Raw genomic sequence first — 15,509 nt, forward strand, 5'->3', positions numbered from 1 at the left:
TTCCATTGCATTTAATTTCTCACAAAAGGAAAAATGTGCAACATTGTTTTGTTTCGAAAAAATAGTTTATTAACATAGGTTGGTTTCACTTCATTCAAACAGTTACTATTCCCGTTTACAAAGCATTGTTACTATGAGCGCTCATAAAAATCTGGATTAATAAATCATTTAATACTTCCAGAAAAAAGGAAGAGACCATATGAACACACAGCAGATTGATCTTGAGTCCAAAGAGGAGCTCTGTATGCCAAGACTGGTCGCTGTAGTAATTTGCTTATGCAGATGATGACTTCACAACGGTCATGGGTCTGTTCTCACATCTGCATTGAGGATTTCACAAATCAGTACATTGAAGAAAAGAAAAAAAGCTAAAGAACATGTTTCTCTTTTATTAGCAGGTAGTTTGAACTTGGTCTAATGGGATATTCCTTGGACACAGTCAGTGCATTACAGTCAGTGTTTTAATAATGCCCAGTTTAATAACTTAGAAATCACTGCCATAGTGTTCCAGGTGTTCACAAATTATACAGATGGTTAGTTTCACGTTCTGTGTGCTTAAACCAGGAAGATTTGATAGTTTCTCAAAGTTTTTGGAAGAACCTAACAGAGATGCCTGGGTCATATTTTAACTCGAGACAAAAAAAAAAACAACTATATAAAATGTACATGTTTATGTATACACACACCAGCGTGCTATATATATTTGATAATTTTTTTGTAAAATTTGCACATCTTCCTCACAAACCTCTTTATTTTTCTTAATGCAAACTGTTTTTTTTTTTTAATTTTTGGGTTGAAATATGACCCAGGACACCTTGACAATTTTTTGTGCTTTTCACCCTCTAATTTCACAATAGCAGACGAGGCAAACCGAGCTACACCATGCTGATGAATTCAGCACTCCTTCAAACAGTCAACAGACAGGAAACACGGGGGCGGATTTATGTAGCCATGCTAATTTACCTCATGTCAGGCATCTCATAGCACCAACAGGGGACAGCAGTGGAAGTGACATGACTATATGGATTATACACCAGCAAATAAAAGCTACAGATCTTTGTCTAGAAGCACAACTCTGTATAATTAGCTACGGTTATTCTCAAAACCCGGATGGCCCGAACACCTCATGACTTACTGGCATGCAACATTACAACACTGATTGGGACAAAACGTGTGCATGCACATAAATGTTCATCTCAAACTAAACGCATTAAAGACCGCTAACTAAAGGCACAATTCAGTGGGAAAAGGAAAGGCACATTTGCTAGCAATCATTAGTGTGTTTATTTGAAGTTTTGCAGTGCTAGAAACCCAATAAGTGATTACAACTTAAAAAAAAGGAAAGGTTTGCATTAACAATACTCAATGGGCTAACGTGAGGACAGTACAGTCAGATTATGTGACAGCATGAGCTCAGCCTAGATATTCAAGGCAGGTTCAACCAATTTAGAGCTCCATGTACATGCATGTACATTTATGCATGTGTGGAGGACAAATAGGATAATACAAATGAAATGCGTCACATTCCTAATTGGCAGTTTAAGTCTGACTGAGCCTTCAAAGTACATATAATTACTATTTATTAGGGGATTGAAAGATATGAACATAATATTACTGGAGATTTTTTAAATACATTTACATACGTAGTTTCTCACTACTAGAAAAGTGTGGAAAGTCACAGAGAAGCACAAAACTAGCACTTTACCACAGTACATTCAAATTGTGGAGGGAATGGTGATGAAGGCACTGATTTTATTACCAAATTCTGTGCTGTTAAGATATTTCTACATGGTTATATTAATTTTGATTACAATAATATGAAAACCAGACTTGGCTTTAATAGTCGTTTGATAAATGTGCAAAAAAACAATACCGTTACAACTAACATCATCCTTACAGTACAAACTGAAGAAAAAAAAGTGTGTATTCTGAAAAACATTGTGCCGTAAGGAAAACTAAATCCAAGACATATCATATACTGATCTAACCTGCCTTTCTGCTCAGCATCCGTTCATTTAATGCATATTTTATTCACATTCCTCCAATTCCCACCTGTTGGTTTGCATGAAATGTGACACAGTCCAGTGTATTTATGTTGTTTGGTCAAAAACTATTTTTTTTATGTAGGGTTTGGTATTTCCTGGTCATTATGGAGATCATTCTGGAAAAGACCGGAAAGTTCTCACAACAGCAAGCACCCGCTCCTCTTCTTCCTCTTGCGGACTTGCAGCGCCGCCCTGGTGGCCATTTCGAATACTTCCCTCACGCCCTCCTTAGTCTTAGCGGAGCATTCCAGGTAGCCAAAGGCGCTAATGCGGTTGGCCATGTCCCTGCCCTCCTCCGGTTTCACTGGCTCCTGCAAAACAGAGGAGTTGGAACTGAATCATTACATGCAATGAGATTTAAAACCGAATTACTGTTACTGAATGATGGACGTCAGTAGCACTGTCTGCCCGACTTATGATATATGATTTTAATACTGTTCACTAAATGGATCGATTTAACGGAGGCCATCTGCACAGATTACTGAACACTATCACTGATGCATCATATGGGGGCATCAGTCATTGGTCATTAGAGGTTGGACTGATCGTACGAAGAGTTTGACAAATGATAACAATCAGGCCTTCTAGAGTGGCAGAAATGCTGGCTGCTAAGAGCTTTTTAATGGAACTCCCCATAGTGGAGGTGCGGCGGACCCAGGGAACACACCTGCTTCATCTTAGTCAGCTCTCTTCGTGTGTGCTCATCGTTCCGCAGATCCTTCTTATTGCCCACGAGGATTATGGGAACGTTGGGGCAGAAGTGCTTCACCTCCGGCGTCCACTTTTCTGGGATGTTCTCTGAGAGATCACACACACACACACACACACGTTCAAGATTGATTTCATTCAAATGAAGAAAAAAAAAAAAACACATTGGAAATGTTATACACAGAGTATAATAAATAAGATACATGATAAATAATAATAAAAAGTAACATAAGATGGTGTTTCCAAACTTGTAACTATACATGAAAATATTTTCTAATTAATAATATAAAATATAAATGCACATACAGTTGGGCAAAAAAGTATTTAGTCAGCCACCAATTGTGCAAGTTCTCCCACTTAAAAAGATGAGAGGCCTGTAATTTTCATCATAGGTACACTTCAACTATGAGAGACAGAATGGGGGGAAAGAATCCAGGAAATCACATTGTAGGATTTTTAAAGAATTTATTTGCAAATTATGGTGGAAAATAAGTATTTGGTCAATAACAAAAGTTCATCTCAATACTTTATATACCCTTTGTTGGCAATGACAGAGGTCAAACGTTTTCTGTAAGTCTTCACAAGGTTTTCACACACTGTTGCTGGTATTTTGGCCCATTCCTCCATGCAGATCTCCTCTAGAGCAGTGATGTTTTGGGGCTGTCGCTGGGCAACATGGACTTTCAACTCAAGATTTTCTATGGGGTTGAGATCTGGAGACTGGCTAGGCCACTCCAGGACCTTGAAATGCTTCTTACGAAGCCACTCCTTCGTTGCCCGGGCGGTGTGTTTGGGATCATTGTCATGCTGAAAGAACCAGACACGTTTCATCTTCAATGCCCTTGCTGATGGAAGGAGGTTTTCACTCAAAATCTCACGATACATGGCCCCATTCATTCTTTCCTTTACACGGATCAGTCGTCCTGGTGCCTTTGCAGAAAAAAAGCCCCAAAGCATGATGTTTCCACCCCCATGTTTCACAGTAGGTATGGTGTTCTTTGGATGCAACTCAGCATTCTTACTCCTCCAAACACGACGAGTTGAGTTTTTACCAAAAAGTTCTATTTTGGTTTCATCTGACCATATGACATTCTCCCAATCCTCTTCTGGATCATCCAAATGCTCTCTAGCAGACTTCAGATGGGCCCGGACATTTACTGGCTTAAGCAGGGGGACACGTCTGGCACTGCAGGATTTGAGTCCCTGGCGGCGTAGTGTGTTACTGATGGTAGCCTTTGTTACTTTGGTCCCAGCTCTCTGCAGGTCATTCACTAGGTCCCCCCGTGTGGTTCTGGGATTTTTGCTCACCGTTCTTGTGATCATTTTGACCCCACGGGGTGAGATCTTGCGTGGAGCCCCAGATCGAGGGAGATTATCAGTGGTCTTGTATGTCTTCCATTTTCTAATAATTGCTCCCACAGTTGATTTCTTCACACCAAGCTGCTTGCCTATTGCAGATTCAGTCTTCCCAGCCTGGTGCAGGTCTACAATTTTGTTTCTGGTGTCCTTCGACAGCTCCTTGGTCTTGGCCATAGTGGAGTTTGGAGTGTGACTGTTTGAGGTTGTGGACAGGTGTCTTTTATACTGATAAAGAGTTCAAACAGGTGCCATTAATACAGGTAACGAGTGGAGGACAGAGGAGCCTCTTAAAGAAGAAGTTACAGGTCTGTGAGAGCCAGAAATCTTGCTTGTTTGTAGGTGACCAAATACTTATTTTACCGAGGAATTTACCAATTAATTCATTAAAAATCCTACAATGTGATTTCCTGGATTCTTTCCCCCCATCCTGTCTCTCATAGTTGAAGTGTACCTATGATGAAAATTACAGGCCTCATCTTTTTAAGTGGGAGAACTTGCACAATTGGTGGCTGACTAAATACTTTTTTGCCCAACTGTATGTATATAGAAAATGTACATAGTATTTAGTATTAGTAAATGAACATTAGTATTTTATAAAAATAAAAAAGTGGAATGATATAAAATGTACACCAATAAAATCAAATAAAAATCATAATGTAATATGAGTGTATCCAACATTTTTATATTAATATTTTAATAGTGTATATATATGCATGCATGTATTTATGTGTATGTATGTCTACGTATATATACACACACACACTCCAAAACTCATACAAGCATGAATATTAATGGCTAATAAATATTACATTATATTTGATAAAACTTAAAAAAAGTGTATTAAAATATGTGTATATTATATATATATATATATATATATATATATATATATATATATATATATATATATATATATATATATATATATATATATAATAAAATACTGATTCAGTTGTATTTGAAATAAAACTATTTATAAAATTTTATACAAATAATCAATATGTAGTATTATAAAATAAATTGTATAAAAATGATAAGAAAGAAATGGTGTTTCCAAACATTCAGACTGTAGGTATTGTATGAAGAAAAAATATGGTTCACAAAAACAGAACTTATAGAACGTTGTTTTATAATGTGAATGTGACCCAAATGAAGTATGAGTGAAATAAGAGATTTGTCCCAACAAATCCAATCCTATTACATGTTTAGAGTCTCGGAAGAATAATGGTGGTTCCATTCCAACACTCATTTCACTGCTGGATGAATTATATGACTGATATTTGTATGTAATATTGATCTTATGAACTGTCTGCGATAACGTTTTTACAATGCTAGCATGAGTCGAATTTGTTCAAGCCTCCCAACACTTATTGTAACTGAAGAACCAGGATGTTCCTTCGGGAAGCTGGTGGAGATAAAGGACAGAGATGTCATGGACACAAGAGTTATCATGATGCGCCTCGGCTCTTAAACAAAACACAGGAACTTCCTGCATACAATGATGACTCAGTGAATCGTTTTTAACAGTAAGAAAGGCCTTGACCTAAACAAGGATGTGCCAAAATATGAACAAGATTTCTGGGTTTTCGGGAAATGGGATTACCTAAACTGTCGGGACTGTCTATGGAGAAACACATGAGGATGACATCTGTGTCTGGGTAAGACAGAGGCCTCAGACGATCGTAGTCTTCCTGTCCTGCTGTGTCCCACAATGCCAGCTCCACCTGTGGATCATAATTGGACCGAATTCAAAAGCTCAGTTGTGACAGCTAGAAACAGCCTTTTATGATCAGTACAGCATGCTGGACTTCACATGATGACTACTTTGCAATCAAATGTGTTACACAAAAGCAGAAGTGCACCTATATTTTAAGACCATATAAACCTTGTCTCAATAAGCGTCCCCTTAAGAGTGTACAACCCAAGAAATGATCCAAAAAACTAGCATTACACATTCCTAAAGGAAATGTTCTGACTTAAGATGGCTAATAGTAAACATGCGAGTACATGTACACAGGCCCTATCTATTTAGACATATACTGACCAGATTTATTCACGATACTAAGCAATGGTAAATGTATTTTTGCCTCTACACTACAGACACAAATATAGAATACCGATTATACCAACAACTGCTTTTATACTACAGCCAATAAAAAAAATGTCTGACATTTAAAAATAATAAAATAATTTAATTTTAAAATAATTATTTAAAATTACATTTAAATAATAAAATAAATTTAAATTAATTATTTTTTTTTTTTTTCCAAAAGGTAAAATTATAATTTATTCTATTTGTATTTAACATTATGTTTTAGATTATTTGTTATAAAAAAATATTTATATAATTTATGATGTTTTTTAAGACTCGGACAAAGAGTCATGAGGTTCTACAGGAGTCTGGTATATAATTTCCTGTTTTATAATTTTTCTGTCACATGACAAAAATGGCTTCCTGCATGTTGGCTATTCTATATTGGTTTATTAAGCAATTGAAAAAAATATTTAATTAAAATATTGAAATATATTTTAAATAAAGCTAAATTTCAAATATTTTAATTTCAAGTATTAAAATTATCTTAAAACTAAGCTTTAAGAATAAATTTATAAAACACAATTTCAAATATATTTTTTTACAAATATTTACATTTCAAATATCAATAATATTTTAAAACAAAAATATTATTAATAATATTTTATAAATAAATACATATACAAAAAACACTAAACTTAAAAAGATTCTTAACTTAAACTCTTAAAAAAAAAAAAAAACTTTAAACATGGTCAACAAGTCATTGCATGTATGAAAAGCATTTATAATTTTTATTTTTATTAACTTTTATTTATTTTTTTTAAACATGTCTAGAGGGGGAAAGCGTCACGTCAAAAGCTTTATAAATAAAGAAAAAAATATATATTTTTATTTTAACCTCTCATAGAAAATATTGATCTGCTTTCAATGTCAGATTAATGCTGATAATCTAAAAAAACATTTATCAACCAGCAGTGATGTGGTCTCAGATATACTGTAGTAGATCCTTAAGGAAAATGCAAATTAACTTATCCTTTGCATATGTCACTCCTCACATATCTGTACAGGGCCACAGCTAAGTTTGGCTTATCCAATCACAACAAGCCTACTGAATTGAATTAGTTGAACGGCTGATCAGAGGGAATCAAACTCCATCCCTTCTGCTCTCCTGTAGGACTGAAGCTCAGCAACGAGGCTTCATAGCGTCGCTGAGTCATACGCCGAGCCTGATGGCACATCATTACAACCTTTCCTCAATTCACTCAAAGACCAGACTATTTTTTCCATCTGTGTGCACTGATCTGAAGCTCTACAGCATAATATTATGTTCAGGTGCAGAATAAACAAGCCCATAATGCTTTGGATGGCTCATAGTTTTTCAAAGCGTGTACATGCGTAGCATCATATCGGTTGCAGACCACATTTTGGAGAAAGATTATGAAGACAAATGTCTTTTTTCCCCAAAGGACGGAAAGATTTATGCTCAATCGCCACTGGGAAGCGTCTATATTTTGACAAACTAAGCAGCGTAACACTGCTGAGAGAGTGAGGGTATAAAGATATGCCATCCTGCTCCTGAACATTAACATTTCCTGTGCTGGAGACACAGAATGAGCCCACCTTCCCAAAAAACCCTTCTTCCATCACAGGAAATGAAGTGGTCTGTTTAATCATGCTATATAGGGTTGGCGAGTCACTGCGACAGGGGGCGGGATATCTTGAATCCAGTCAGGAAACCAGAGAGAACAGCCATTTCCTGTTTTGCCGAGTCCCCTTTAGATTTCGGAGTGGTCAGAGCTGTAAAACATCAGAACTATGGGCTAATAATTTTTATTTTAGTATTATTTATAAACTATTAAAGTATTTATTTGCTATTTATATACGGTTTATTAATTTGAGATATTTGTTCTATATTTAATTTATTTCAGTTTTAGTAATTTTAGTACTGCAACTTAGATTATTTTATTTCAGATAGTCGCAAAGGCAACATTACTAATTTTAGTTTTAATGTTTAAGTTGAAGGTTTTCATTTAATATTTATATATTATTTTATTTCAGGTTTTTTAAAATTATTGAAATTGTTTTTAATAGTTGCAGTTTGTTCCAAAACAATTACTTTTTAATTAGCAATTTTTATGTTTTTTTTTTTAGTTTGTATTTTTCCATTATTTCTGTTTATTTTAGTTTTAGTCATTTTAATACTTCAACGTAAACCTATTTTATTTCAGCTAGTCACCAAGGCAACATAAATTTTTACTAATTGTTTTTTTTTTACATTTTATTAGTTTTTTTTGTTTTTCATTTTATACTTATATATTACTTTTTCAATTACGGAAAATAGTTTTTAAAAGTTTTAGTTCACAAGAACAACACTGTTCCAAAACAATGACTATTATTTTACACTTATTGGCTCGATTGTGAATAAACATCTGGATAATGTATAGAGGATATACTGTCATCAGACTAAAATAACAACAATGTTGACAGATTTAACGTTGGTTTCAGAATGAACAAGACGGCAAAACTGACTAAGGAAAATAAACTGGGAAAAAAAAAAACTCACAATCAGAGATGTTCAAAACCAACCCAAATCTCAAGGACTGGAAATATTGTTGAGAAGAGCTGTACAAAAACAGGCTGTGGGGGGGTTTGGAGGCGGCCAAGAATCAATACCAACCTGTTTGCTGTCGACTTCGATGTCTGCAATGTAGTTCTCGAACACAGTAGGCACATAGACTTCTGGAAACTGGTCTTTGCTGAACACTATGAGGAGACAGGTCTTCCCACACGCTCCATCTCCCACGATCACCAGCTTTTTCCTGATAGCCGCCATACCTAGTAGGGAAAAATAAGATTCGCTATAACAACAAATGGCTCCATGTCATGAAATTTTTATCTTTGGAAAATAAGCGTTCAATGTAAAATATAAAAAAATGTGGGTTCCAGTCCAAAAAAAAACAAAAAAACTCTTTGATTCGGATCTTTTCCAAGAATCAGTTCATAAAACAGATTTGTTCATGCATCAGTCATCACTCTCACGAAAGAAGATCAAGAAATCTGTTAGTCACATCATGTCACATTACAATCTAATACATTCAGAAGTCATATTTGGATCACTCTTTGGATACATTTAGAATGAATGTTTTCCTAGGAACAAATTCATAGATTGACTTTCATTATTTACAAGAGTGGCCAGGAAATTCTTCATAAATTCAACACAAAACTACAACAGCTCTTTATTTCTCCTCCAATGCAACACCAAAATAACTTGTGTTGCTCTTTTTTAAATTGTAGTCAAATGTTTTCTTTATCATTGAGCCATATGTTGTGCACCATAACAGAAAACAGACCCGAAGGCACATGAACGCTGCTGAATCAAAAGCAGGTGAGGAAAACATGTGTAAACATGATATGAACATCTGTTCAACATGAACCTGATATCAAACTCACCCTGTGGACGTGATCCAACGAAACTCACATCAAAATACACTCAAGGCTTCTGAACCCAACCTAACCTGTCAACATCTTTCAAACAATCCTCTTTTATTTTAATCGCATACAACGTTTTACAGTTTGATTTCAACCTTGTAGTATGTCACATTTACTCAGCAAACCCCTGCCATTTGGTGAGTGTTCATTTTGGACCACACACAGTTCAAATCAATTCATGCTATAAACTGCAAGCTGTCAGTTTGGTGCAAGAGGAAAGCATTTACTCAATCAACTTAGCGAGATCTCTGAGGAGCATGTATTATTGCATTAATCCGTCATGCATTTGATCGCCAACATCAATTTCCACACTAAAACTCGCTTGCTTATAGGAGCTAGTGGTAGTGTGATAATTCTGGGGAAGACGTGAGAAAGGTCGTGACTGGGTCTTTATGTGGGTGATGAGGGAGATTTGTCCCGCATCCATGATGAATGTGTGCCAGTAAGAAAGCACAGCTGTGCATATCCTTCCAAGCCACCCAACGCTCATCTATCCTTCCTTAGTAATCTCACACTCTTCTCCACTGTCTAGGCGTGTGCTAACACAACCACTTATCAACAGGCCTCCATCAGATTGTGCTTCCTAGGAGCAGAAAGAACTTTATTTTTAGTACGGCCTGGGTTTCTGTCTCTCTCACATGAAGCTTCATCCACCCACAGGAAACACAGGGGTTTAGTTTCTACTAACAGAGAGGGAGCAAAGGGAAAACTTTGACTAAATCATATGAATTTGTTGCTCTAATGTGATATTATACAGAACAATTTTGGAGTATTATTTTATCGAAGAAAAGCAGTTCAATAAAACAAGAATTATTGATTATATAATTACATAATATAGAAATATTACTTTATATCATAGTATAAATGTAGCAAAAAAGAGATATTCTATGTGTATGTGTGTAAATATATATATAATTTGTTTATTTTTTTAAACAATGAAACTATAATGTAAAATTCTGTACATGTTAAATCATAATTAATTATCACAAGAAGTTAACACCACTAATAATCCTAATTTTCATAACTAACCTTTCTCTTTGTGACGAGGGTTTCGTTATTTTAAATGTTACATAACACTGCTTAAGAAAAGTGTGTGATCTGTTTGATTGGAGATTTTCCCTTTTTAAAGCCATTTCTGAGATATCAAAAGAGAAACTAAGCTTCATTGATGATCAGGGAGCACATTTATTTGAACGAAAGAGAAATAAACAAATGCAACTGATACTACTGTAGTGATTTATGTGTTCTAAACACTCACATGAGTCATCTGAAAATGCCTTTACAATTATTGACAAAAGATAAGCACACAAATACAGGTACTTCAGGTTACAGAAGCAAACTGAAGGAACTTTAAACATTGTTAAAGACAAGAGACAAACTCAAATCCATGTGAACAGCGCCGGCTTAAATATGCTTTCTGTGACACATCTGGACCCAAAGTCTCAAAGTTCTTCTAAACAAACAAGTTGCTAGTTGAGGATAAGAGGAATATCTAACTAATCCCAAACACATCTATTTTTCCATTCAAACTATAAGCTTAGTAACTTGAAATATAATATATTATTGCAGTTAACAGACAAATACTCCTCATGGCCTAAAGTAAAGTTACACAACCAGAGTAAAGTACTCAAATGCAAACTCCAACACTTGAAATGTCTCCAAAAAACTGTTTGTAGGAGCTTACTGATCAAAGTCCAAAACTAATGTGTGAATGGATAAAACTAAAGTACTGTACTTGCCAGTTGGCTGACAACTATTTCATAGTTTAGGTTGAACTGTAAGAATGACAATTTGACTCTTGCTGACGTAAAAAGACTACAGTTAAATTAACAAGATCTCAAGAAAGCATCTGTCACAACTTACATTTAACTTAAAACTTAAAGGGATAGTTCACCCAAAAATTTAAATTATGTTATTAATTACTCACCCTCATGCTATTCCAAACCCATAAGACCTTTGTTCATCTTCAGAACACAAATTAAGATATTTTTGATGAAATCTGAGAGCTTTCTGGCCCTGCATAGTTAATTGCACACAAAAAGTATTCTCGTAGCTTCATAAAATTATGGTTGAACCACTGATGTCGCATGGAATATTTGAACAATATCCTTACTACGTTTCTGGGCCTTGAACGTGTCAGTTGCATTGCTGTCTATGCAGGGTCAAAAAGCTCTCAGATTTCATCAAAAATATCTCAGTGTCTTATGGATTTGGAATGACATGAGGATGAGTAATTAATGACAATTGTTATTTTGGGGTGCACTATCCCTTTAACAACAGAACGTTATATTAAAAATGGCATAAAATCTGATGAATGAAATCATGTTTTTTATGGCACGAGGGACAGATGGCCTATATATATCACTGCGAGTAACACAACAACCTCATGAACACCTCATCAATGCTGAAGATAATAAACTGAAGAGATCTGGTTTAGGTAAACAGTGATAATGTTTGTCCTGGTTTGCCTTCCTTGTATCCAGTGTGTAGGAGAACCTCTCTCCTAATTTACTGCCAGGTTTTCTCATGCAATTCAACTATATTTTGATTATTATTATGGCTGCTGTGGAATTTGGACAGTGTTTCCTGTGACTTGAAGATGCCACACGGTCACTCAAAAATAAAATGGTGTATGTGCCTTAGGGGTTGTGGACCTGAAATTGCATTTCTGCTCCAGGAAAATATTTGAAAAGTGTGGCAAAGTTCACCAGATGGCAGGTTGACAAAGGCAGCCAGAAGCTTAATGCAACAGGAAGCAAGCTGAGGATTCTGGGAGCAGTTCGTAATGCGGATCTGGTCTGAAAACAGTCAATGAGGCATTTTCAGCAAACCTACAATCCATATTAGCTCATTTATCTCAGTCTGGAGTCAGACTCCAAGTGTTGTTAATGGACCATGGGCTTAATATATTTATGCCATGACTGCAAACTTTTACATGAGCAGAATTTTTCAAAGTTTTGATGTTTTGCATAAAACAGCAACAAGAGTTTGATCATCAAACTTGTGTTTTTTTATTGCATATATAAATCTCAGTCATTTAGTCATCAATCAGCAGCATGATGAATTGTATTAACACCAACTTTGTCTCGCTTCCAATGTAAAATGAATTAAATAATCAGAAAAACAATGAACAAACAGAAGGTGCAAACCAACAGTTAATAAGCTTTGGATTTAGGCAGCGCTCAGTCCTTGTCATTTCCCGACAAGCCTTGTTAATAGCCTTCTAATTCTACTTTTGGCAGACATTTTGTCATACATATCTGTCCTATATGTCTAAAAGTATTTTAAACTACATTTTTCTATTCAGCTTAGTTTGTATTCATAAAACCCGGATGAGAATTAGGCATTTTTGAGCCAAGTGTTCTTGGTTTTTGATTTTGACTTTTTGTCCTACAACATTAATAACAAAAAGTCAAACCATTAACATTAATTCTGAAGTAGTCCAATTTATTTTAAGTTGCTAACAAGTTAATTAAAGACTTGAACACAAGGATGCGGGTTTACATGCTTGACTCAGCCAATCATTTCATATAGCAACTTGAGTTTAAAAAAAAAAAAAACAATCGAAAAAAATCGAACAAAAACGTCCTGATGTTGAAACAAGAGTTAATTCCCATTATAAACATATTATTATTTACAAAGTGAGATTATAACCCTCTCTCTCTGACCAAAGAAGTTCCATTAATTTTCCAGTTGTGATGACTGCATAAGGATTTTTACAATAACTTTACAGAGATCCCAATCAGAAGAGAAGCAAAAGCCTTTTACAGTCAAAGAAATACTGAGCGTAACTAGGAAAAATGATTGACTTTTAGACATTTCCATATTCTTTTACAATTTTATTAATTTCCATAAAAAAATCTCCCAGGCCTGGACAAATCTAACTAACTTTTGACTTTCCCTGACATTTCTAGGTTTTCCAGAACCACTGTGCAGACAACAGTTTCCCCTTATATCATAGAAAATACTGAAATCTGTGTATGGAGTGTCGCTCAAGGCTATCTGAATGAGCATAAAATGGCCTACAACACCTCAAGGATTAAAGATCAGGCCTTTCTTAAGTCCTAGCAAAGTATTTGGTTGCCAGAGAACACAGCCTTTGGCCTAAGGCACATTTTGAGACAAGCCGACATGTCATCTTGACAGACTCCTCGGTGGAACAACAGGTTAGTAGCTCGGCTGGAAAAGTTTTGCACACAACTGAAGCGCTGTCGACTGCAACGCCCTTGTATGACTAGAAACGGCTCGTCGAACAGCGAGCAAACAATTAATTAGTTCGCAGTATATGGAAGAATAACCGAAACTCGCGCGGAGATTTATGATTTTTAATACCTGTATTACTCACTACAGAACTGTGAATGTTCACTGTTGTCACACTGCCTAGTCGGTTTAAACTACGAATCTGACATAATTCCCACAAAACAACGAGCTCGTTTAAGAAGTATCGCGTCTCCCAGCCACCACCTACTTTCCCCGCACCGCCTTAGCAAACTTGTTTTCTACCAACATTCCTGAAGTCCGACAAATAAGATGTCATGCACGCAAATGGAAACACAAGTACCTTATTTCCTCGCGGGGTTCAAATTCCAAGTTTTAGGCGCAATGTGGAGAAATTTCACGCGATTATTGCTAGGCTCGACTCGCAGAAGACTCGCCCGCTGCGCTGCTGGATGTTGGCCGGTGGAGGAAGAGGCGGTTCACCGCTGAGGAGGAGCACTGCGGTCCCTCCCTCCACCACCGATAATAATGACATCATTCTGATCGCTGGGGAGAGCCATACACCACACACACCACTAAAGCACACTGCTCTTCTTCTTCTGTTCATTTTATTGGCGGATGGCAAACCAACACACTGCTCTTTAGCCTGGTCCCTATTCTAATATGTGACCCTGGACCACAAAACCAATCATAAGAGCCAATTTTTTGAAATTGAGATTTATACATCATCTGAAAGCTGAATGAATAAGCTTCCCATTGATGTATGGTTTGTTAGGATTGGATAATATTTGGAAAATCTGGAATCTGAGTGTCCAAAAACCAAAATTGAGAAAATCACCTTTAAAATTGTCCAAATGAAGTTCTTAGCAATGCATATTGCTAGTCAAAAATAAGTTTTGATATATTTGCAGTAGGAAATTTACAAAATATCTTCATGGAACATGACCTTTACTTAATATCCTAATGATTTTTGTCTATTGCAACAAATATACCTGTGCTTCCTATGTTTTTTTGGTCCAGGGTCACAAATCTGATCACATATAAGCTGACATGCATTCAGACAAGGTCTATATAAGTAGGATAAAATGTGGTAATATTATTAATGTTTTTCATAAAAGCAAAATGTTACGTGTTTTAATGCATGTATTTATTATTATTATTGAAATATTTCTTGTATAAAACAATGGTTTAATAATTATATGTACTTTATTATGCTTTTTTTTGTTGGATTAATTGTAAATTTCATAATTGTTTCACTTTTAATTTTTGCACAAAAGTCTATAATAGGCTACCATTCAAAATGTTGTTGTTAGTAAGATTTTTTTGTTTTAATGAAATATTTGTATTCAGCAAGGATGCATTAGATTGATCAAAGGTGACAGAAAAGACTTATATAATGTTACAAAATACATCTATTAAATAATACTTATATACTTCAATTCAGCTTTGCCATCACAGGAATAAATACATTTAAAAATATAAATTTTTAAATAGAAAATTAGTTTGAACTTGTAATAACATTTCACAATATTACCCTTTTTCACTCTAAAATATGCATCATTAGCCTTCAGTATGCTTCCATGATTTAATATCTGCTTTTACTTTGTATTTTTGATCGATATGAAAAGCTACGCTTTCAGAAAAAAAGTTACAAAAGC

The 15,509-nt window shown here is 35.4% G+C and overlaps 1 protein-coding gene across 1 annotated transcript; it reads right to left on the bottom strand.

Moving 5' to 3' along the window:
- Positions 1–54: 54 nt before the first annotated feature.
- LOC306879019 (rho-related GTP-binding protein RhoA-D-like) lies at positions 55–14,451 on the bottom strand. Its single transcript, XM_079431684.1, has 5 exons — positions 14,195–14,451; positions 8,822–8,979; positions 5,716–5,836; positions 2,713–2,843; positions 55–2,356 (listed from the first exon to the last, which is right to left on the bottom strand). Exons 2-5 carry the CDS (start codon positions 8,975–8,977, stop codon positions 2,183–2,185), a joined length of 582 nt encoding a protein of 193 aa, XP_079287810.1. The 5' UTR covers positions 8,978–8,979; positions 14,195–14,451; the 3' UTR covers positions 55–2,182.
- Positions 14,452–15,509: the final 1,058 nt, after the last annotated feature.

This window comes from Barbus barbus (assembly GCF_936440315.1).
Source record: "Barbus barbus genome assembly, chromosome: 13".
Taxonomy (NCBI): domain Eukaryota; kingdom Metazoa; phylum Chordata; class Actinopteri; order Cypriniformes; family Cyprinidae; genus Barbus; species Barbus barbus.